Raw genomic sequence first — 22,008 nt, forward strand, 5'->3', positions numbered from 1 at the left:
GTAAATATGTTTATGTAAGAAGCTTTCTGTAAATACATTTGTTCTTATAGAAATGACTGGTGTGTGTTTTTTCTGATCTCTCGGGCCAAACGCTTTCCAGCACACTCTGACATGGTAACTATACCTTAAAAAGCAAACATATGGGAAGGAAGGAAGGAAGGAAGGAAGGAAGGGAGGGAGGGAGGGAGGGAGGGAGGGAGGGAGGGAGGGAGGGAGGGAAGGAAGGAAGGAAGGAAGGAAGGAAGGAAGGAAGGAAGGAAGGAAGGAAGGAAGGAAGGAAGGAAGGAAGGAAGGAAGTTCAGCTCAGCTCACGGTAGCCAAGAAAAATTAAAATCAAGGATGGGAAGGACGCAGATCTATCCTTCCCTATCCTGTATTCCCCCTGTGCCCTCCACATTGTTTCTGTGTACCTTTTTAACCCATAGCATACTCTTGAAAACAACAATAACTATAAGAATGAATAAAGAAGTCTAATGATGAAGATGGTTAGCCAAAAGGAATAGCATTTGGAAAAGGAAAGAGTGCTGTGGATATGGAAGAAGGAAAAAAGATATAGCACTTGGTAACTTTTGATGAAACCATGATTTTCTCACCACCACTACCACCACCACCCATCTTCTTGTCTCTGTCATTTTTATTGCTGATGATTTTGGCAGATTTTGGCCCCAAGACTGTTTGATATGTAAGCCATCTTCAGCTTTGGAAGTCCTGTTTGTATATTCACATGCCCAAAGACTCACAAATAGATATTTCTTCTTGGGTATGCAATGAACTGCAGCCTGTCCCAAGGTATGTTGTATCCAAACATATTTACCATAGACATCTGGGGATCTGGAACCTTAACAATCTCTGAGCTTGTGAAAATTGGAGATGCCTCATCACCATCCTAGGTTAGAAAGCCATAGAAAAGTGCATTAAATCAGCATATAAAATAGTCAGTGCTATTTAAAAGGTTCCAGAAAGAAGACCATAAACTCAGTTGTTAAGTTGTGCTGTCTTTCTATAATAATTCAGCTTTGCAGGAAAAATGCACAGCCAGATAGAGCCGTGAATTAGGAAATGGTATATTAACATGGTAGATTAAGCCATAACATGAATTGTTTGGCTTCAGCTTACAAAATTGTATGAACTCAATCACTGTGGTTTATTAAATAAACCACATTAAAAAAACACACACACACAATTGAACTTATTGCATGAACAAGACCTACTGGCCTACTTTAAAGTTTTGTAAGATTGCAACTGAGTAATGCACGCAAAATGCTTTCTATGCCTGAGAAAACTGTATTTTGAGCCAAGCAAAAGTGGTTCTAATGATATTCTGCATCCAGGTTCTCTTTAAAAAAATAATAACGTTAGCAGGTTCTTGGGCTTGGGTAGATTCATCCATCACCAGAAAATCTGCAAAGATGGCCACTGATATGTTTCTTGGTATTACCTACATGCACGTAGAAAATCTGGGGCCACATGTCATGCTAATACGTTTTGCTGGGGTATGTTAAATATGCTGGGTAAACCCAACCTTTGTGATCTATTAACCATGATTTATAGTTTCCTGCTATTCATGATAAAACACAGTATCTGAAGGAACATTTCTTATTCTACGTTCTTACTCCAAATCATCTTTGGAAGCCTACTCTAGATGACCTGCCAGATTAAGGAACAGCTAGTGACCACCTAGGAGCGGGCCTTTCTAGTAGTAGCTCCAATTTGGGAATGACCTGTCTAGTAAGAGATACCAGGCACTGTTTTTATTACCTTTTCAGGCCTTTTAATGATGTGCTGATGTATATGCTGCATTGGTATGCCTAATTTCCTTAATATTTGCTTTTATTCTCTATTTCACAGGGTTTTATTGTCGGTTTTACTGTTCATTTTATCTTACATGTTTTATACAATATCTTAGTGACTGCCTCAGATCAGCTTGCTTTCACTAACTGTTACATCATTCTGATTATTAGGGCCCATGTAACTTTGGAGAACCTCACGACACTAAACATTACCCATCATTGCTGTGAATGCATACCTTCAGCCTGCAACCTCGCTGGGTGCAGCACACCATTTCATGCAGCGGATCAAAGGTCTGCTGCGATTCCGTCATCTGCATAATGACATCATTATGCAAAGGGCATAAATTATGTCATTTGGGTGACGGCACTGTGCAAAGGACATAAAGATCCACCGTGCCCTATTCTCCAGTTCAGCGGACCTTCTTCAAGCTGTCCATTAAAATGCTGTTTCTTTGTCCCACTAAACAAAACTAGTTCTTGCTGGAATCTTTATTATTATTTTTTAAATGGTCTATCGTTACACAGAAGGAAACAAGAGAGGAGAAGCTCTGAGGGTTAGATTTGTTAAACCTCCTCAAGGCTGATTAAAAGCTTACAAAACCTGAAGAACATTAAATAAATGAACTTTCCTATTTGCTCGGCATGTAGATGCTAACATCTGATATTGAGCAAATGTTGGCTCCTTTTCCGGGAGATGATATTCCACCCATATCAGATCAGGAGTGAAAAGAAAGTAGTTTTCTTTGATACTTCAAATCAAATAGATGAAAATCGATAACCGGCAGGCATTGCATACCTTCTCATAATACACTATCCCGTATTCTTTGTCATCGCATTTGGCACAACGGAATTCAATCATCAAATACATAAAATTAGAACTCCGCTTCTCGCTCTAAGAAGAAAAAGGGAGAAGAGAGAGCAAAGCAGCATGAAGAAGCTTTAATTGGGAATTTTAATTTGCAAAATAAATTACGCACCTGCCCATTCTTTGTGCTCAAACGTTAGGGGCCATCCCTTTCAGACATTCAAAAGAGCACAACTTGGGAAATATTGCCTCAACAGCCTATAAAGAGCAGCCATCTGAGTGGGATGGGCGGTGACTGAATTTGATATATAAATAAAATAAATATAAATATTTGGAAAAAAATAATGCACAGACTCCCTGCTTCTCCTTCTAAGGAACTTGCACAGTTTCCTTTCTCCCTAAGGAGAGCAGGGAGTGCTTTGAATATATATATATATATATATATTGTTGTTGTTTATTCGTTTAGTCGCTTCCGACTCTTCGTGACTTCATGGACCAGCCCACGCCAGAGCTTCCTGTCGGTCGTCAACACCCCCAGCTCCCCCAGGGACGAGTCTGTCACCTCTAGAATATCATCCATCCACCTTGCCCTTGGTCGGCCCCTCTTCCTTTTGCCCTCCACTCTCCCTAGCATCAGCATCTTCTCCAGGCTGTCCTGTCTTCTCATTATATATTTATATAAATATATATATATATATTTATTTATTTATTTATTTATTTTCACATTTCTATCCCAACACAATCCAAAAGACTTAAATATACAAACCCATGAAAACATCCACAGTACAAATTTCACAATAAGAACAATAAAAGCACCACCCTCCAAACTTAAGAATGAAGACGATAAAAAACAGCAGTTCAAGACAACACGATAAAATGAGGAGAAGGCTCTTTGGAACAACCCCGTCTTTAGTAGCTCCTGAAACATTGACAAGGAATTATCCTGATCTCGACCAGGAGGCTGTTCCACGGGGGTGGTGTTGCTGCAGAAAAGCAGCGCCTTCTCGCTTCAGTCCCCCGAAACTCCAGAAAATGTGGGATTAAGAATAGTATCATAAGTAAAAAATGAACTGTTGTATTGGATGGATCTTGACTTTTGAGTTCTTTGCATTTCTGCACTCACAGAACTTTTCACTGTATTCATTCAGCAGGGTCAAAAAGGCCCAGCAAAGTTGGACTTACTCATGAAGATCTACAGGATCTCCCTGTTCTTATGCACAAGAAAGTGTTGCAGCATCATGCCGTTAACTCTCCCCTTTCTGCATCCATGCGATCTCATGATGGACAAACAAAAGCGGCAGGCTTGCGTTGGAACAGCATGAAAGAAATCCCCACACCCTGCCCCAACCCTCATGGATGCTGCTGACCTGGGAAATACTTGGATAGAAATTCTAATTTGAGATTCCTTAGACTGGGAAGTCAAAAAAAAAAAAAGTGGGGGGAGAAATCCTAAAAGGTGTTAATGGAGAACCACTTCCGTTATCATTGGCAGGAAAGGACCACAAATGTGCTTGTGGAACCCCCAGGAGTGAAGTTCATTTCGTGGGAGACCTTAATTAAACATACATTATATTCAATCCAACTTTGTTTTCCAATGTTCTCTTTGATGTGTTCTCAGCACCCACAGCTCAGGGCAATCACAGGGGACAGAAGAAGGGAAAAATCAAGATGGTGGCCACAACTGCATGACCCTTTTTACAGGAGAAAGATATGTAAAACAGGGGCCTGTGTACAGCCTTGGTCACTGGTTGCATCTGCCAACTTTTTTGAACACCCCCATAGATTCCTCTGATATTATTCAGAGGCCAAATACCAACACAACCTTCATCCTTCCCTCTGCCCCAAATTACACCACTGCAAAGAGGACCAGGCCGGGGGGGCAGGGAGGGGGGGGTGAAAACTGAAGAAGAACTGACTATGTTCCCTGAAGGTCCAGCACCTGCTGTGCACCACCATTTCCAAATTAGCAATGCCCCAAAGCTCATTGAAGCCCATGCATACCTCGTTGATCATTTCAATTTCTCGAAAGGTCAACCGATCCAGCCAATCGACTTTGACCATGTGCCCCTGCCTGTGAGATTTCGTGAGCTGGAAGGAAAAGGTAGAACGTTGTCATTTTAGCTGGAAAGAAAGAAGAAGTTGCCATGTTGAAAATAATAAGGAATTACATCCACCTGTACGTATATGTGTCTGTGTGTATCCTAAGTACCTACCTACCTACAGCTACAATATCAACGTTGCACACCACCAAATGCATATTAGATGCATCTCCTATTACCACCTCTTGCCATCTTTCAGTACACCTTCCTCAAGGCATTTAAGCAGTTCAGATTCAAACCGGCTGGGTGACCTTGGGCCGGTCCCTCCCTCTCAGCCCAACTTGCCTCACAGGGTTGTTGTGGGGAAAACAGGAGAAAGGAATATTAGGTATGTTCGCTGCCTTGAGTTATTTATAAAAAATAATAAATGCAGGATAGAAAATAATAAATAAATAAATATCTCAAACTAAGTCAGATTTCACTCCCAAGGGCGTGCTTGATCTGTTTGTGGCTAACATGAAGCCCTTGCAGAGGCACCCAGTTGTGGGGAGGGAGGGGGAGGATCAAAAACGACAAGGTGGAGCCACAAGTGAAGCTCCACCTTTATTTTACATGTGTTGTGACATATGTAAAAAAGGCTCAGGGTTTTAATGGTGGGGGTCACCGTTTCCATCTTGATTTTTGACACCTCCACAGCCTCCCCATCACCAAATCAGTCCAGATTTCTGATAAGAGTTATTTTTTCTCTTTCCTGCTAGATGGGAAAGAGAAGTGACAATTGGAAAGTGAAAGCAAAAATGAAGCAAAGGAAGCTGGTCAGGGAGAGCATGTGCAGCCCCACCCCTTCTAGCTTTGGCCCCTCTTCTTTCTGGCTTCAGCTCCTTCTAGGAGCTCAAGTGGCTTGCGCAAGGATTTCTCTTCATTTTCCCCCACAACAACAATCCACGTTGAGCTGAGGGATGATGATGCCTAGCCCTGAGTCCTTCAGGGAACTTCCATGCTTGAGGATGGACTAGAATGTGGGTCTCTCTGCTCCTCGTTCAACATTTTCACCATTACACCCCGTGGACTCTCACTTAGATCTCACTGAGGTAGACTAAGCAGTCATAGCGTTCTAAGAAACTGAAGTAAGGGCAATGCTTCTCTTCAACTTCAGACAAGATGGTTGTGTTCGTGTAACGTACCAAAGAACAATCCAGCCAACCACATTTTTGCCTAGCATCTTGTAGGAATCCAGCCTAGGAGCTTTCTTTATAGCTTGGTGTCCGCAAACCCAGAAAATTAAATTAAAACCATGCTTACTCTATGTTAAGCACAAGTAAATGGGTTGTGTGAATGCCACCAGGAAACCATTTAGCAATGATGGCTACGTGTGTGAATGTGTGGTGGGTTCTTCCCAATAAGTCTAAGCTGGCTCAGTGCAGTTTTAAAACTAGCTTAGTTAATAAAGGTTATCAACATATTCTGCTGGGAAGAAAAGGAAGAAAAGGAAGTTGGAAGAAAAGGAAGGAGAAAACATAAATCATTATCAGACTAGTACAGAAGAAAACAGTCAAAGTCAACTTCCCCACATGGGCACGTTTTCTTGTGACAATACACCCAGCCTTTTTTGTGAAAGGGACCAACTAAGGGCTCAAAAATGGCAGCCAATGTTATATTTGAATTAGCCTGGCAATTGACTAGGCCTACCACTGTGCAAAGCCTTCAAAATTTTTCCTTGCCATCACTACATCTCAACATGTCTGCTTCCTACACAGCTTTTTTTTTTCTTTCTTTCTTTCTTTTGGTAACTGATCAGGAGTCAGAAAACCAGGAGTTTGGACAAGCATCAGCAGGGTATTGAGCATGCAAAGTTCCTTATGGGATTAAATGGAAAGCTTTAAAATTAGTACACAGAGTAAACCTCACATACTTGTGAGCAGACCAATTGGGGAAATGGTCCATTCCAAAGTGCAAAACAAAATCCATTCCAAAAAGACACTTAAAAAATCAGGGCAGAAGAGTTAAACTTTGCTACACACTTCCGATGTACAGTTTTAGTCAGGAAGTTAAAATACAATTTTTAAAAAAATAGCAGCAATCATAAGCAGTTATTCATTAAATTAACCCTTCTATGCTTTGAGGGGACAAAACGGATCTGTCATGGTTACTGTTCCAATGTTCCTGGAAAACATTGTAACGGGTTCCCATGCCATGGGGCTGACAGGAGTTGCTGCACGGGAGGGGGCTGCTCCTGTTCCTTGTACCAGGCTGCGATGCGAAGAGTGAAGAATGCATGTTTGGGTTATCTCACCTTGTCAAGGATGTTTCCCACAGACCAGCAGGAACCGTTAGGGGCACCCGCAGGGCATGGAATTGTGTTGACTTTGGGGGGAGGGATTGGGAGTTGCTTGGGGATTTATTGGGAGACATCCCACGCTTTTACTATTCTCAGCTTTGCTTGTGATCCTGCATACTATTCATTATTAAATCAGATATCCATGAAAGCCCTGTGTGAGTCTGATGGTGATTTTGAATAGGCAATCATTACAGGATCCCAGTGTGATCATTAAAAGCATTTTTCGCTCTACCCAAACCACCCCATACTCCATGCATTTTCCCATAAACAAGGGGCTGCTGAGTTTTATGCCCCTCTAACCAATCAAGTAACATAAATTGCTATACCTCTAAGGTATTAAGGGTTTATGTGATCCCAATGTGGGGAAAATTACCATTTAAGCCAATTATTACTTTACTGTTGGGTTCACACAATGTGTTTATCTTGACCCCTGAATCATTGATTTGTTTGTGTATTATGCGATACGTCTATTGCCTCCAACTCAACAGACTCTAGATTCACATAGTATCCTGAATGTCAATTAGCAATCATGGCAGGCTCATCCATCACGCTAGCCCATTAAAAAATTAACAATGGTTAACGCTAATCAAACTTAGTGTGCCGTGTAACTCCAACTGCTCTGTCTTCATCTGACCTGATTAACTTTGTTATGAGACCACCCCAATTCTGCACCTTGATAACTTTTGTACCATAATGAGATTATCATGAAGGTTCATCATTATGTGGAAACCCAGCCACGTTAATATAAGAGCAAAGATAAGAAACATCTAACCATTGTTACCTTTGGTTGCATTTCATTAAATACTTCCACTGAACTGGTGATGAATGAAAAAGAGACAAGTATTATATCTGAGTCTCTAGTAATATGAAAAAAATATAGATATTTATGATCATTGGAGACAAATACTGTCCCCATAAATTAGTAAACCATAAACTCTCTTTGACTGTTTGCAGAAGATTAAAATCTGAGTCAAGCTTACAGGAAGATTTGCTGTAATAAAAGGGACTTTATTTATGACTAAATCTTATTTGTTCCAGCAACTGGCTGTACCTGGACAACTATGGCTGCTTTTAGAAACTAAGCAGAGTCATCCCTGGTTAGTAATTGGATGAGCAATCACTAAGAAATACCAGGGCTGTAGTCTAGAACTTCCATAACACTGTTAAGAAAAATGCATGGGTATACCTACCAAGACTCAAGCTGTAGCCAAGTGTGTCTTTACCAATCGAAGCAAATATTTGTGTCTTTACCTTTTATATGCTATTTCCATCAATAAGTCTACTCTAAGTATGGATCTTACCGATTGTCAAACACTCTCCATTTTGGAAGGAAAAAACTCTATGACTAAATTCCAGCCTGGCACTGGGTTCAGACACCAACCTAAATCATAATATGCCTTCTTTGGTTTAGCACAATAAGTGACCTCAATCACTGTGATGTATAAATCATGGTTTAAAGCTTAAGGTGTTATATAATCTATGCAGCTAAACCAAAGCTTAGCCCAATGTTGAAATCCTACTATGAAGCTCAGGAGGGTTAACAGGTGCAAGATGAGCAAACTGGCATATGAACAAGTTGACATATGCTGCATGAGGAAAGCTCTTCAAAGATTAGAATGTTAGTCCTCAGGAAGTTGCAACCATGTGCTTTTCCAAAGACTGGTGCCAGCAGGCCATGGTTCCTTGATACTTACTTCCTCCAAATGTTCCTCGCCAGAGGCCTACATTAAAAAGACCTATTCGTTAGCTGCACATCTCAAAGATGCAACCAAGATCATTACCCGTCCATGAATCTTCTTGTCTTCTTGGAAATGTTCCCTTGATCTAATGGGCCAAAGGTTTAGCAATGCAGTCAAACATTAGCCAGAGAGGGAGTGGAAAGCAGAAATCTGGTCAAGTTTTCCTGGCCTCTGCAAGAGTTATCCAAGGAAAAGCAGTGCCACATGAGACACAAGAAAAAGACCCAAAGATGAGACAGGGTGAGGAAATAAGGGGTGAGATGGGAGGAGACAGACCTCCTTTGAGAAGCAGGGAACAAAATCTAAGAGCTCTTCTCTCCCAGAAACTGGTCTTCAGAGTGACCTCTGAACATGGAAACTGACCATGGAAATATCATGTTCCTATCACTGCAAAGGTCTGCAAGATGACCTACGTTTGTATGGACATCTGGCATTATGGTCCAAAGGCACCATTAATTACAAATCTATATCAATATTCTATTTGAGTTTCAATGGAGGCAAAACTCACTTTTCTGTCCTTTGCTCTCACAAGTACTCTTGGCTGCCTTCTGACTAAGAAGCAGCTCACTCTTAGCTGCTTCAGACACAGACAAGCAATGCTAACACTCAGCTGTCCTGGAAAGTGAGCAGTCATAACTATATTTAACTCCACTTTTCCAACAGATAATCAAAACGCCAAGAAATAGGCAGGAAGGCTAACGTATGTTCCACATCTGTGCTGCCTCCAGATGCAATGGACTACAATTCCCAACATACTTAAAGGTCCTAGGCTGGCCAAAGGTGATCCATAAAAATGTAACTTATTTAGTTTCAACAGGAAGATCTAAAGGAGACATGTCTTCAGGTACAGAAGCACCACAAGAGTCACAGAAGTGCAGCAGAAGAATTCTGATGAGATCACAATTCTGTAACCATCAGACCTTGTTCCTGCCCCTACATGATACTAATATATTTGATATACATTTGATATTTTATATGATATACAGATAAAACAGCCATGTTTTTGGTGGAATTGTCTGGGGCAGTTTCAGGAATGCCATGTTCCAGAGAACTGTTTTCTCCTCTGGACCACTTCTAACCACCTCAAGACCATGCCATTCCTGGAGGCAGTTCAGTGATTTCTGGAAATAAACCTGCTGAACCAAAAATGGTTCAAGGTGCCCCAGACATAGTGTTGTAGATGAAATGGCTCATCCCTGGAACACCTCAGTATGCCTCTAGTTCAGATTTACTTCTGGGAATCACTGAACTGTTCCTGAGAATGGCTTGGTTCAGAGAAGATTTAGCATATCTGCAGGAAAAACGGAAAGTTCTAGAGTTCTCTAGAACAGTCCATTTGCAAATTAGCAAATTTTGCACATCCTTAGTCCTTATATATGGTATCTGCTTCCTCATATCTCTCTGGGTGATTCCCAGCCTTGTCAAACATTAATAGACAAGCAGAATTCTTTTTCAGTTGCCTCTCTCTGGCTTTTTAATTTCTTAAACCTACAATCTAATTGAAAACCAAAGCATTTTTAATAGGATGGGCTTCAATTTGGTAGGCTGTCCTCCTATACATAGAAGTGAGTCTTCCTGAACTTCCAAGTAGATGCATATACTTCCTACTTCCAAGCAGATATACTGTATATTGTTAAAATGGGACTTTGCAACTTACATCATCAACCTATCTGAATAAAATACAGACAGTCCTAGTTTAGCAACTGACTCATTTAGCGACTGTTCCCAGTTACAACAGTGATGAAAAAGTAACTTTGTGACCAATCATTGCATTTACAACCTCCGCAGGTCTGTCAGCCAAAGGAAAGCTGAAGTCAGATCATAAGCACAGTCACAGTTTCACTTAGCAACTACTTTGCTTAACAATTTTGCTGTCCGTCCCAATTGTGATCACTAAACGAGGACTATCTGTACTAGACAACCCTAAGGGAAATACATAAACTGTGGCTTATTATTTAGAAATGTGAGTTACACTGCTACAATGCATTCTCAATGGGATTCCCCTTAAAGATGGTCCAACACTGTAGTAAGAACAAAATAATAATAACCTGAGGGACCATCTCATCCCCATCACATCAACCCATCCCACTGGGGCATCTAGAGAGGGCATGCTACGGACCCCTTCTGTTAAAGAGTTCCATCCGATGGGGTCACGGAAGCGTGTCTTCTCCGCAATAGCTCCTGCCCTTTGGAATATTCTCCCCTCCAGAGGTGAGACAGGCCCCTTTGTTCCTGGGCTTCTGCAAACAATTAAAGACCTGGTTTTGTCACCACGCCTGGGGTGGGAGGGAGAATAGTCACTCCTGGGGATGGCTAGCTGCCTAGAATGGCCCTGTTTTATTTGCGAGTTTATGGAGAACTTTTAACCATCTGGTTTCCATCTTATTTATTTATTGTTCAAATTTAATCACCGCCCATCTCCCCCCAAAGAGGGACTCTGGGTGGTTTACAATAAAATCAAACTACAGCCATAAACGTTAAAATCTCATAAAGATCAAACACATTACAATTATAAAATGCAATAAGTAAATATAAAATCCAAGAGGCTATAAAATTCCAAGCTGGTGGGAGGGACTCTAGGGTGCAAGCCACCCCAAAAATGGATACCCACTTTCCCGCCCCAAGTGAGACGGCAGAGCCAAGCCTTCAGGGCCTTCCGGAAGGTCAGGAGTGAAGGGGCCTGCCTCACCTCCAGGGGCAAGATGTTCCAAAGGGCAGGAGCCACTGAAGAGAAGGCCCATTTCCTGGACCCCACCAGAGGAAATTCTCTTACGGACAGGGTCCACAACATGCCCTCTCTGGATGATCGGGTGGGGCGGGCTGATGAAGCAGGGAAGAGGCGGTCCCTCAGGTAACCTGGCCCCATGCCATGTAGGGCTTTAAAGGTGATAACCAACACCTTGAATTGGACCCGGAAGCAGACTGGCATTCAGTGCAGCTCGCGCAGCAATGGTGTTATATGTGTCGACCTATTTATATTTTATTATGTACTATATTTATTCTATAGTTTTATATGGCTTTTTAGCTATGTTTCATTGTAAACAGCCCAGAGTCCCTTCTCCAGGGAGATCGGCAGTGATAAATTTGATTAATAAATAAATAAATAAATAAATAAATAAATAAATAAATAATGGCTTTTTAGAATTATTACCTATTTCAGAACATTTACTTCTGGAAAGTCTTCAGACCATCTTCAAAATGGCTAGACTGGTTTGGCCCAGGAGGAGAAAAAAAAATCACATTTCTATGTTCTCTGGAACAATTAGTTCCTGGAATGGTATGTTTTCTACAAACGTGTTAAATACTATTGATCCAAAGACATGGTTTAGTTTCCGAATATTTTGCTATAATAAAATCTAGGATTTTGTAGGTTTACTCAATGGCTCTTGTTTTCCAGTTGTCCAAGTCAGAGCATGAAGTCAAAGAAAACTTGTAGAAAATGATCTTCATCTGCTTTCTCCTGCCAGAAGATCTCTAGAGGCGTTGGGCTACAACTTCCATTACCCCACCTAGACTACTGGAGGACCTTTGAGTTGGGGAAAGATGATCAGTTTGAAATAATAAGTTCATTCTAAATTAATGACCCGTTAACCGGAAGTCAATGATGCCTCTTTTTCCATGCTGAAGATTAAATATGCTTTAACTTCCAGACTGAACTCCTTGCCTGCCTTGTTCAGTTCATGGTTTCACTCTGATTGAGATCCTTCTCAAACTATCACAGAGAATCACAATGGGATGCTGAGGACAAACACTATTAAAACAATGAGCAAGGAGACTTTCCTCTTACCTTGGCTAACCGACTCATCTGGTCTTCTGAAAACGTACTGCTTGTTTTCCCAGGAGTCTTAGTGGACTCAGAACCATCTGCTTCCACGTTGGGCCATACTTTCAGATCATGCATCCCTTGCCGGAACATCCTATGAAAGGAGTGCAAATTTAGAGAAGCAGCCATTCTAGCATGATCAAAAAGAAGTGAGTCCCCCAACATGGCAGGCACACAGGTCAGGATCTCAAGCAAATGTCACACCATGGACTACTGGGGCCCACATTTGCAACTCGCATACAGTACAGAAGAAGACAATCTGGTGACAAAGGCATCAAACAACTTCTGTAGCTTCTTCATAGCACCTTTTAGCCCCAAAGCACAACTTATTTCCAGCTCATGAAATGCATGGACTTCAGCATGCTGTCCTGATGTTTGCTGTGCTCCTCCCCAAATGCTATGTTCCTGTGTTTAGATCTCCAAAGGATGGGAGGAAGAGAAGAAAAACAACTCACCCATATTTCCCAAAGAGGGAGACTGTTGTTCCACCAACAGGCACTGCTTTGCCAGGTCCATAGACATCCCATATTGTCAAGGCCACCTGAGCATTCCGGGGCAAATCAGGGTACTTGACTGGCAGTTTTAACCATTCATTCCAGCTGAGGGGAGAAGTTTAATGTTAGTTTAGATTTACACTGTTCTGGCCATCCCCAGACCAGAGCCCAAAAATCTTACTCAGTTACTGAGTACCATGCACTGTTAACATGATTTATCTATTTGTTTTTGTTACTGTCACAGTAATGAATAACCATCTGTGGCAACTTCTGGAAGTGCTCTGAAGGACACATCTAAGACTTCAGGATGCAGCCCTGAGACTTCACCAAGTAACAGATAAATGAATAACAGCAAACAAAGCAAATCCTCACAGGTGAGTTGATAGAAACTTACTCCCCATCTTGTATCCGCCAGTTCTCCCTGGATGTCAAACTTGTTTTTTCTTCTTTATTTTCCCTTAGTCTTCCACAATTTGGATTTCTTCAGATCAGACTTCCCCAAGTGGGGCAACCTTCAGATGTGCAAATTTCAACTCCAAGAATGCCTCAACCAGTAGAAGACTTCTGGGACTTGAAGAGGTCCACACTGGTGGATGATGCTAAACTTGGGGAAGGCTGCTCCAGTTATTTTGGCCTAAAGCAACCATCATCCATTGGTCATCCTGACCACTGCTGATGGGAATGGGGTAGGTTCCTGCTCCACAAAGCGCAAAGATACCTTCTCCCCACAGAAACATAGAGAAATACAAGCCACGTCTAGGGAAGAGTTGCAGCATCTGGTGGGCTATGATAGGAAGTGAACTAGTTGTGGGATCCAACTAGGCAAGACTTCTTACATCCTTTACAGCAATCAAGTGAGGTAAAGAAAGGGAGGTCCCTGAGACTCTCCAAATGTCACTTTCTCCCTCTCCCAATCAACCTTCCAAGTGGCCTGCTGTATGGTAAGCTAAAAACCCAGAGCAAGAATAGAAAACAACACATGAAAAGTTAAGACCAAGCTTTAAGAAACACTCCTAAATCCATCACAAATACACAAGCATGGCGTTAGAACAACCTTTCCCAACTTGCCCATTCCCTGAGGTTTGACACTGAAGTCTCAGAATTCCTCAACCAGCATGGCTATGGCAGAGAATTCTGGGAGTTGAGGTTCACATATGTAAGAGACTGCCAGTTGTGGACAAGGCTGCTTGGGGGTAATCACCATTGGGCAAGGATAAAAAAAAATATTGGCTATACTATACCCTTATTGTGGAGTCCTTGGTGCTCTCTGAGCCTTGTTGTTTTCTTGCAGATGTTTCATTGCCAGACTAGGCAACATCTTCAGTGCAAAGAGTTGCATGGTATATAAACAGAGAGCAAGGCCCACTCCCTCCTCGCACTGAAGATGTTGCCTAGTCTGGCAGTGAAACATCTGCAAGAAAACAACAAGGCTCAGAGAGCACCAAGGACTCCAACCCTGAGCTACAAACTTTTGCTTTGATTGGTATACCCTTATTCTTTGGAATTTCTCAAGTCATTCCTCCCCCCCTCAAAATGCATACAGTACTGAAAGAAAGATCAACATCCAATTCTACATGCTGATATCTGTACTGGGGACAACAAAGGTGGATGTGGCCACTGGGAGATCTGAGACCTGTTAACTATTCAGGGAAGTCAAAAACTATTCTGTAAGAAGCCAATTACAGGAAGGAAGCTCTGGCATGGGCTGGTCCATGAAGTCACGAAGAGTCGGAAGTGACTAAACAAATAAACAACAACAGGAAGCCAATGGAAAACCGCCTCAGTGACAATTACAAGAAAACAACGTGGATGCATCCAGGCTGAGCTCACCTGGAAGGAGATGTCACCTTTTACCTATTACTATTATGTTTATGGATTCAACTACAGTGGCAAAGGTTGGACAGATCTGAAGACCATGCTGGAGAAGGTTCAACTCTGTGGTTGCTAGCAGTCAACAGCAAATTGATGGCACATGATCATTTTTTTAAAAATTCATAAAACACATGCAAAACTCCACAGACACAACTAACCATATACAGTTATCTCCAGAGAGAACCTTCCCCTTCCTGGGATCAGAAAGTTTGTGGCAGGGAAGTCCCAGGACAGAAAGTGTTTGAAGAGTGGAAGGAGAGGCCCAGATGAGAGCTTGAGGACCGGCACTACTGACTCCCAACCCAGAGGACTTACTTCCACCTGGTGCTGAAAGCTTTGTAGGACGTCCGGACAGGAAGAGCGAGAGGCTTCCCTTCTGCAAAGACCTGGCAGGTGACATACAGGTCAGAACAAGTCTCCTGGTACAACCCCGAGAACCTGAGCATGGGGTTCTCCAAAACCGCTTTGTAGCTCTTCTGTTCTCTCTTCCCCTCCAAGCTGCCTCTAAGTGGATAAGGCAGAAAAGCAAGTTTTGAACACGACATTCCCAGAGCCAAATAAACACATCTACTGAAGGCCAAACTTGCACGATCAATGGCTTTTCATGGCTCCCGATGAGCAGGTTTCCGCGAAACAGGCAGGACTGAATACTCTATTAAAAAAATCAAGCACAGACCAAAACCCTCCATGCAGAGAGCTAGCCTCACAGCTTTCTCCCTGACGTAATATCTGCTATCAGAACAGAATTTTGGAAGAACTGGCAGCAAGTTCTGGAGTACTGGGACGGTTAAGCTTTCTGATTATCACGCATGTTCATAATTCAATACCGTCAGTTTGCGTGTGGGTGTTTTCCAGCGGCTTTGCTGGGCCACCGTAGCAGGGCGCTGAAATTGGGTTTAAATCCCTCCCTGACCTGTGAAGTTTCAGAGCAAAGGACGATACATTCCCCGACTGTAGAAGTACAGAAATTAAATACAAATAATAATAGTAATAGTAATAGTAATAATAATAATACAACAGCACGGCTTGTTTTAGTGAAGTGGGAAGGAAGGAACTGAGATCTGGGAAGTACTAAGCCATAATGACACCAATAACTTTCCAGAGTATTGCATTTCTTTCCCATCCGTCCAAGGGGGTGTGCCTGGGAGGCTTCCTGTGATTTGGGCCACGTTATCGTATTTTATTCCAACAGCCCCCCCTCCCCACCTGCGAGGGAGGCTGGGCTAAAAGGCCGCTTGACTCCAGCTCAACCCAGGCTCAAGGGGGGCTCTCTCTGGCCCCCACCCCTCTGCCCGGTCGCGCTGCCCTTTGCACTGGACCACGAGCAGGAGCGGGTAAGCCGAAATCCCGCCAGAACGGGGAGGGGGCCTTTGCAAAGGCGCCCACCCACCCCCCGCAAGAAAGTGCAGCGCATGCCGAGGGGCGCCCCCTCCTCGCCGAGACGGAGACGCCTCGTGCGCTGCAGGGCTGGGCAGGCACCCAGCAGGAGAGAAGCGCCCCAGGTCGTTGCAAAGCGAAGCGAAGCGAAGCAAAGCGAAGCAAAGCAAAGCAAAGCAGGGACCCCCTCCCGCGCCCCAATCTCTTAGCCCCGGAAGAGGAGCCGTGCCCCCATTCCCCCCATTCCACCCCCGGCGTGCACCCGCTCACATCTTCAGCTGCACGTTCAGGTCCAGATCGCAGCTGTACACGTAGCTGAACTTCTCCGCTTCGCCCATGGCGGCGGATCCGGCGACCCTCCCGCTGCTCTGTCACCGGCACCAGCTGATGCTTTCGCACGCGGCCCTCCCCCCCCCCGCGCGCCTCCAGCCGTCCAATCAGCGGCCGGAGCCGCTCCCCGGCGCGCCTCATTGGAGCTTGCGCGCCGCGCCCCGCGTTCGTCAGCAAGGGCAGCGAAGCCCTTTCCCCGCTCTTGCCCGACGCCAAGATGGCCGCGCCCACGGGGAATGGAGTAAGATGGCAGCGCCCAGCGGCTTAAAGTTGTTGTTTTTTCCCCCGTACAAGGAAAGAAGCTGGACAAAGAAATGCAACTTAATACATTAAGGGTGGAGTTTGTTTTCCTTTGTCCACAGATTTTTTTTTTTACTTTTACTTTTCAGTTCGTTATAAACTTTGCTCTTCCTGAAGCTTTGTTGCTGTTTATTCGTTTAGTCGCTTCCGACTCTTCGTGACTTCATGGACCAGCCCACGCCAGAGCTTCCTGTCGGTCGTCAACACCCCCAGCTCCCCCAGGGACGAGTCCGTCACCTCCGGAATATCATCCATCCATCTTGCCCTTGGTCGGCCCCTCTTCCTTTTGCCCTCCACTCTCCCTAGCATCAGCATCTTCTCCAGGGTGTCCTGTCTTCTCATTATGTGGCCAAAGTATTTCAGTTTTGCCTTTAATATCATTCCCTCCAGGGACGTGGTGGTGCTGCGGGTTGAACCGCTGAGCTGCCGATCGGAAGGTCGGCGGTTCGAAACCGCGCGGCGGGGTGAGCTCCCGTTGCTCGTCCCAGCTCCTGCTCACCTAGCAGTTCGAAAACATGCAAATGTGAGTAGATTAATTGGTACCGCTTCGGCGGGAACGTAACGGCGTTCCGTGTCGTCATGCTGGCCACATGACCCGGAAGTGTCTACGGACAACGCTGGCTCCAAGGCTTAGAAACGGAGATGAGCACCGCCCCCTAGAGTCAGACACGACTGGACTTTACGTCGAGGGAAACCTTTACCTTTACCTAAAACTGCTATTGGACAATTGTGCTTTTCATAATTTTTCATAACGTCATAACGTCTGGGGCTAGTTGAACTCATCCTCTGTTCCTCCCCAGTAGCATTTTGACCATCTTCCGACCTGGGGGTCTCATCTTCCGATGGTATACCGACATATCTCTGGTTGTACTGATCCATTTAGTTTTCACGGCAAGAATACTGGGGTGGGTTGCCATTACCTTCCCCAGGGATCGCATTTAGTCTGACCTCTCTGTCATGACCTTCCCGTCTTGGGTGGCCCTTCATGGTTTAGCTCATGGCATCATTGAGGTGCTCAAGCTCCAGCACCATGACAAGGTAACGATCCTTTGCTGAAGCTTCCTGAAGCTGGAGCCCTCTAAAGCAGTGTTTTTCTCCTTTCCTTCCTTCCTTCCTTCCTTCCTTCCTTCCTTCCTTCCTTCCTTCCTTCCTTCCTTCTTCATAATTTTATTGAGATTTTTTAGAAACAAGAGTAAAAATTAATCCAAATGACATGAAGGAAGGACTATATATAATGTATGGAGTGTTCCATACGTCATATATACACCTTTTTCACAAAATACGTTACTGTAAAAAAAAAATATTGGAAGTTTTAAAACAGAGAGTAAAACTCAGTTCAAACTAAAATAAAGGAGGAAAGGAAAAAAGAGAAAGAGAAAAAGCTGAAGAGGGGGAAAAAACTAGAAGGAAAATAGAAAAGAAAGAAAAAAGATATAAAGAAATATTTTCCGATCACATTTACAGCAATTATGAGTACAATCGTCGATTTACCTCTTTCTCTACAGTTACATTGTGACCCTTTTCTTTCTATAATCTATCCTGTCTAAGTGTCAGAACCGTAAGTTCACTTTTTTTCTGCTCTATGCAAAAAGCCCATAAGGGGTTTCCTGTCAGCAATAAACATAGATACTGTCTTTTTTTGATCAAAGAAGTCAATCTGGCCATATCAGCAAGTTCCATCAACTTCATCAACCATTTCTCCATTGTGGGCAATGCCCAATCTTTCCACCTTTGTGCCTACAATAATCTTGCTGCAGTTATCATATATAAAAATGAAGTTCCATGACTTTTTTCCAACTGTTCATCAATCCCAAAAGAAAACCCTCTGGTCTCAATTGTATATTAATCTTTAAAATCCTCTGAATCAATATATGTATTCGAATCTATTTTTTTCTAGTTTTACACATCCACCAAACATGATAAAATGTCTCTTCTTGTTCACATTTCCAATATAAATTTGAAGTGCCATTATACAACAGACATTTTTTCTGTTGACATACAGTATACCAACGGTACATCATTGTATAAAAATTCTCTTTAAGATTATAACATAGTGTAAATTTCAATCCTTTCAACCACGTATTTTCCCGTTCTTCCTTCTGTATATTATAACCAAAATGTTTAGCCCACTTTATCAGACATTCCTTAACTTGTTCTTCTGTTTCAAATTTCAGTAAAAGTTTATACGTTTTAGCAATTACAGGTTCATCATTTGTACACAATTCTGTTTCAAAGTCAGTCTTAGAATATCCAATACCATAAATTATTTTGTCTACTTTGAATCTTTCTGATAACTGTAAATAGGAAAACCAGTGACAGTTATGTCCCTCTGCCATTAGTTACTCTCTTGATTTTATTTTGTATGCCCCTTGACAGAATTCTAGTATCTCACATATGTTAACCATTTGTGTTTCCCTATTATTTCTTGTCTATACAATGCATCTTGTGTTGAGAGCCACAAAGGTGTTTTTAGGCCCAACCTGGATTTGTATCTATTCCATATTCTCAATATGGCTTGTCTAACATAGTGATTTTAAAAATCTACATTAACCTTAACTTTATTGTAGCATAAATATCCATGGTACCAAATTTCAGGTCATGTCCTTCTACAAAACAAGTTCCTCAAAAACCAGTCAGGTACAAATTAAATACACTGTGAAACAAGACACAGTTAAGATTGGTTGAGGGGGCAGGGCAGCAAAATCAATATACTTCTTCTTAGGCCTTCCAGTGAGGAAGATCTCGAGTGTCAAAAATCAGGTTGGTCTTGGTTAGTACTTGGAAAGGACATCCAAGAAAAAGACAATAACAAACTACTTTGCTGCTGTTGCCAAGAAAACTATTTGAAGTCATCAGAAGTTGAGCTTCATCCAAGGGGAACTTGGGAACGTTTTATTTCCACAGATATATCTGAGCCAAAATATCTCTATTTGCTCTCTTTAAAAAAGAAAGGGGGAGGAAGGGAGGTTGGCAGACTTGTTTATAGATGGCATAATTTCCAAATTTGTGCAGCACTACAGAAAAGAGGCTTTATCTAAATGGCGCTCTCCAGATTTTTTTGATTTTTTTTAATTTATTTATTTTCTATCCAGCCTATATTATTTTTATAAATAACTCAAGGCGGTGAACATACCTAATACAATCATAGGTATCCAATAAAATAGACCTCAGATCTCATGGACACGTCCATGAGTTTTCATAGAAACCACATGGAAATGGTCTGCCTTGGGTTTTTTCCAGGAGAGATAGATGATAGGTGATGATAGGTGATGACTGATGATAGATAGATAGATAGATAGATAGATAGATAGATAGATAGACAGACAGACAGACAGACAGACAGACAGACAGGGAGACGGAGAGGGAGAGGGAGAGGGAGAGGGAGAGGGAGAGGGAGAGGGAGAGGGAGAGAAGGAAAGAGGGAGATGTTCAGATTTCATAGTTCTAACCTACAATCCTGGGGTTTCCTTGTAGTTTCTCATTCACAAACATTTCAGTTCCCTCAGCTACTAGAGATAAGGACTATTATGGACAGGTTACAGATCAGACAAAGTCTGGAATGAGGATACCGAAGATAAGAACTGCCACACAGCAGACACATAATCAACAAAAGACTTAGATGACGTGGAAAGGAACATGGGTCAGATGCTGCTGGCAAGGGACAAAATGGAAACCTGTAAGGAGCTCCACTCTGAGAGATCAACTGTGCATCAGACTGTAATGCCCTTGTCCTCCCAACAACCCTTATAAACTTGACATAGGGGGTAAATGTTAGTATATGGGGGTGGGGGATGGGGTGTGTGTGAGTAATGCTTAAACAATTGCCTTTAATTAAGATTTTGTAGGTTAACAGACTTTCTGGGGGCTGTGTGTTTTCTTGAGCATTTCATTACTGCATAAGAACCTCAACTCTTACGTACCCGTTAAACTCTAAAGAGGAATTTATAACAAAGCCAGACTTGCCTGCTGCTTTTCTTATGAAATCAAATATTAGTATTCTACAAGACAGGTATTACGTAGCCCATGAAGCAAGCGTTATCCTTCAACAAAGAAACAATTAATGACTTCTGAGATGGTCAAATATTGTGCCAACCAGAGGTTGCATTGATGAATAAATAAATACTTCAGTGCCGGTTACAGCATCTAATTGTTGAACACCACTCAACAGTAAGGTAAGAAATAATGAATTCTCTGCTATACTTGCACTTCTTATTGTGTAGTATTGAATTGCACTGTAATAGAAAATTTAAGCACTGCACATGTTGTAACTTTGCAAATACATTGTTACAGCCTCTGATTTTCCTAGCTGATGAGAGGTTCCTAATGCAACATTACTCAGCGTCAGTTTCCTTTGAATGCAAAGGTACGGAGGATGTGAAGTGCCATTCTAATATTTGCTTTGCTTATAAACAGACAAGAAGAACATCTGTAAACAGGATCTTAATGAGCTAAGCCACATGAAATTTTAGAATGACTTTTATGTGATGTGGGAGGGGGTAAACCTTTGGGGAACGGGGCTGCATTTAGTATTTCTGGAGAAGGTGAATCTGAGTCGGAAGGACTGTGCCACACACATACGGGTGGGATCAGATTTTTCTAGATTCTTGCTGTTTCTTTGTTTGTTTCCTCCAAAGTTTATGGAAAGTTTTCCTTCCTAAAACAAAACAAAGCAAAAACCAAACTTTTGTTTTAGTATGTGCAATATATTTAGTTGTGTTTCCCACCGCAAAATGCTGTGTTGTTGATTTTCAAACTTTGGGTCAGCTCTGGGGGATGCTAAAAATAAAAAATATAATGGATACAAGGAGTTTGTGCGGTCTTGCCCATTGCTAGTTGAAGTCTGACAAAGTATTAAGTAAGCTTATAAAGCTACATCAGAGATTTTACGGGGAGTGGCTAGATGTTTCTCTTCCAGTAGAATACAAGCAATATGACTACTGTATTATAACTTTTCTTTGCATTGCTATTACGTTGATTAGTTGTTGGTTACTTTAATTGGTTTGTTTTAACTGTGGATGTTTTTGTCCAGTCAAATAACCCCAACAAAATACATTTAACTCCAGACAGACCCAGTCATGCATAGGCTTAAAATAACTCCACT

At 42.4% G+C, this 22,008-nt stretch overlaps 1 protein-coding gene across 2 annotated transcripts in view; it reads right to left on the reverse strand.

Moving 5' to 3' along the window:
* The window catches only part of PIK3C3 (phosphatidylinositol 3-kinase catalytic subunit type 3), a 93,096-nt gene extending 76,428 nt beyond the window's left edge, over positions 1-16,668 (reverse strand). For both annotated transcript variants that reach the window (XR_010067371.1, XM_063295875.1), the window contains exons 1-7: positions 16,548-16,668; positions 15,216-15,404; positions 12,990-13,133; positions 12,499-12,628; positions 4,597-4,683; positions 2,587-2,682; positions 815-886 (exon numbers count right to left, since the gene is read on the reverse strand). Coding sequence is in view for 1 of the 2 variants with exons in the window: in XM_063295875.1 (XP_063151945.1) it covers positions 815-886; positions 2,587-2,682; positions 4,597-4,683; positions 12,499-12,628; positions 12,990-13,133; positions 15,216-15,404; positions 16,548-16,615 (786 nt within the window). In the remaining variant the exon portion in view is untranslated. The remainder of the gene's footprint in view (positions 1-814; positions 887-2,586; positions 2,683-4,596; positions 4,684-12,498; positions 12,629-12,989; positions 13,134-15,215; positions 15,405-16,547) is intronic.
* Between the last annotated feature and the right edge of the window lie 5,340 nt (positions 16,669-22,008).

The sequence above is a fragment of the Candoia aspera genome, chromosome 2 (assembly GCF_035149785.1).
Source record: "Candoia aspera isolate rCanAsp1 chromosome 2, rCanAsp1.hap2, whole genome shotgun sequence".
Taxonomy (NCBI): Eukaryota; Metazoa; Chordata; class Lepidosauria; order Squamata; family Boidae; genus Candoia; species Candoia aspera.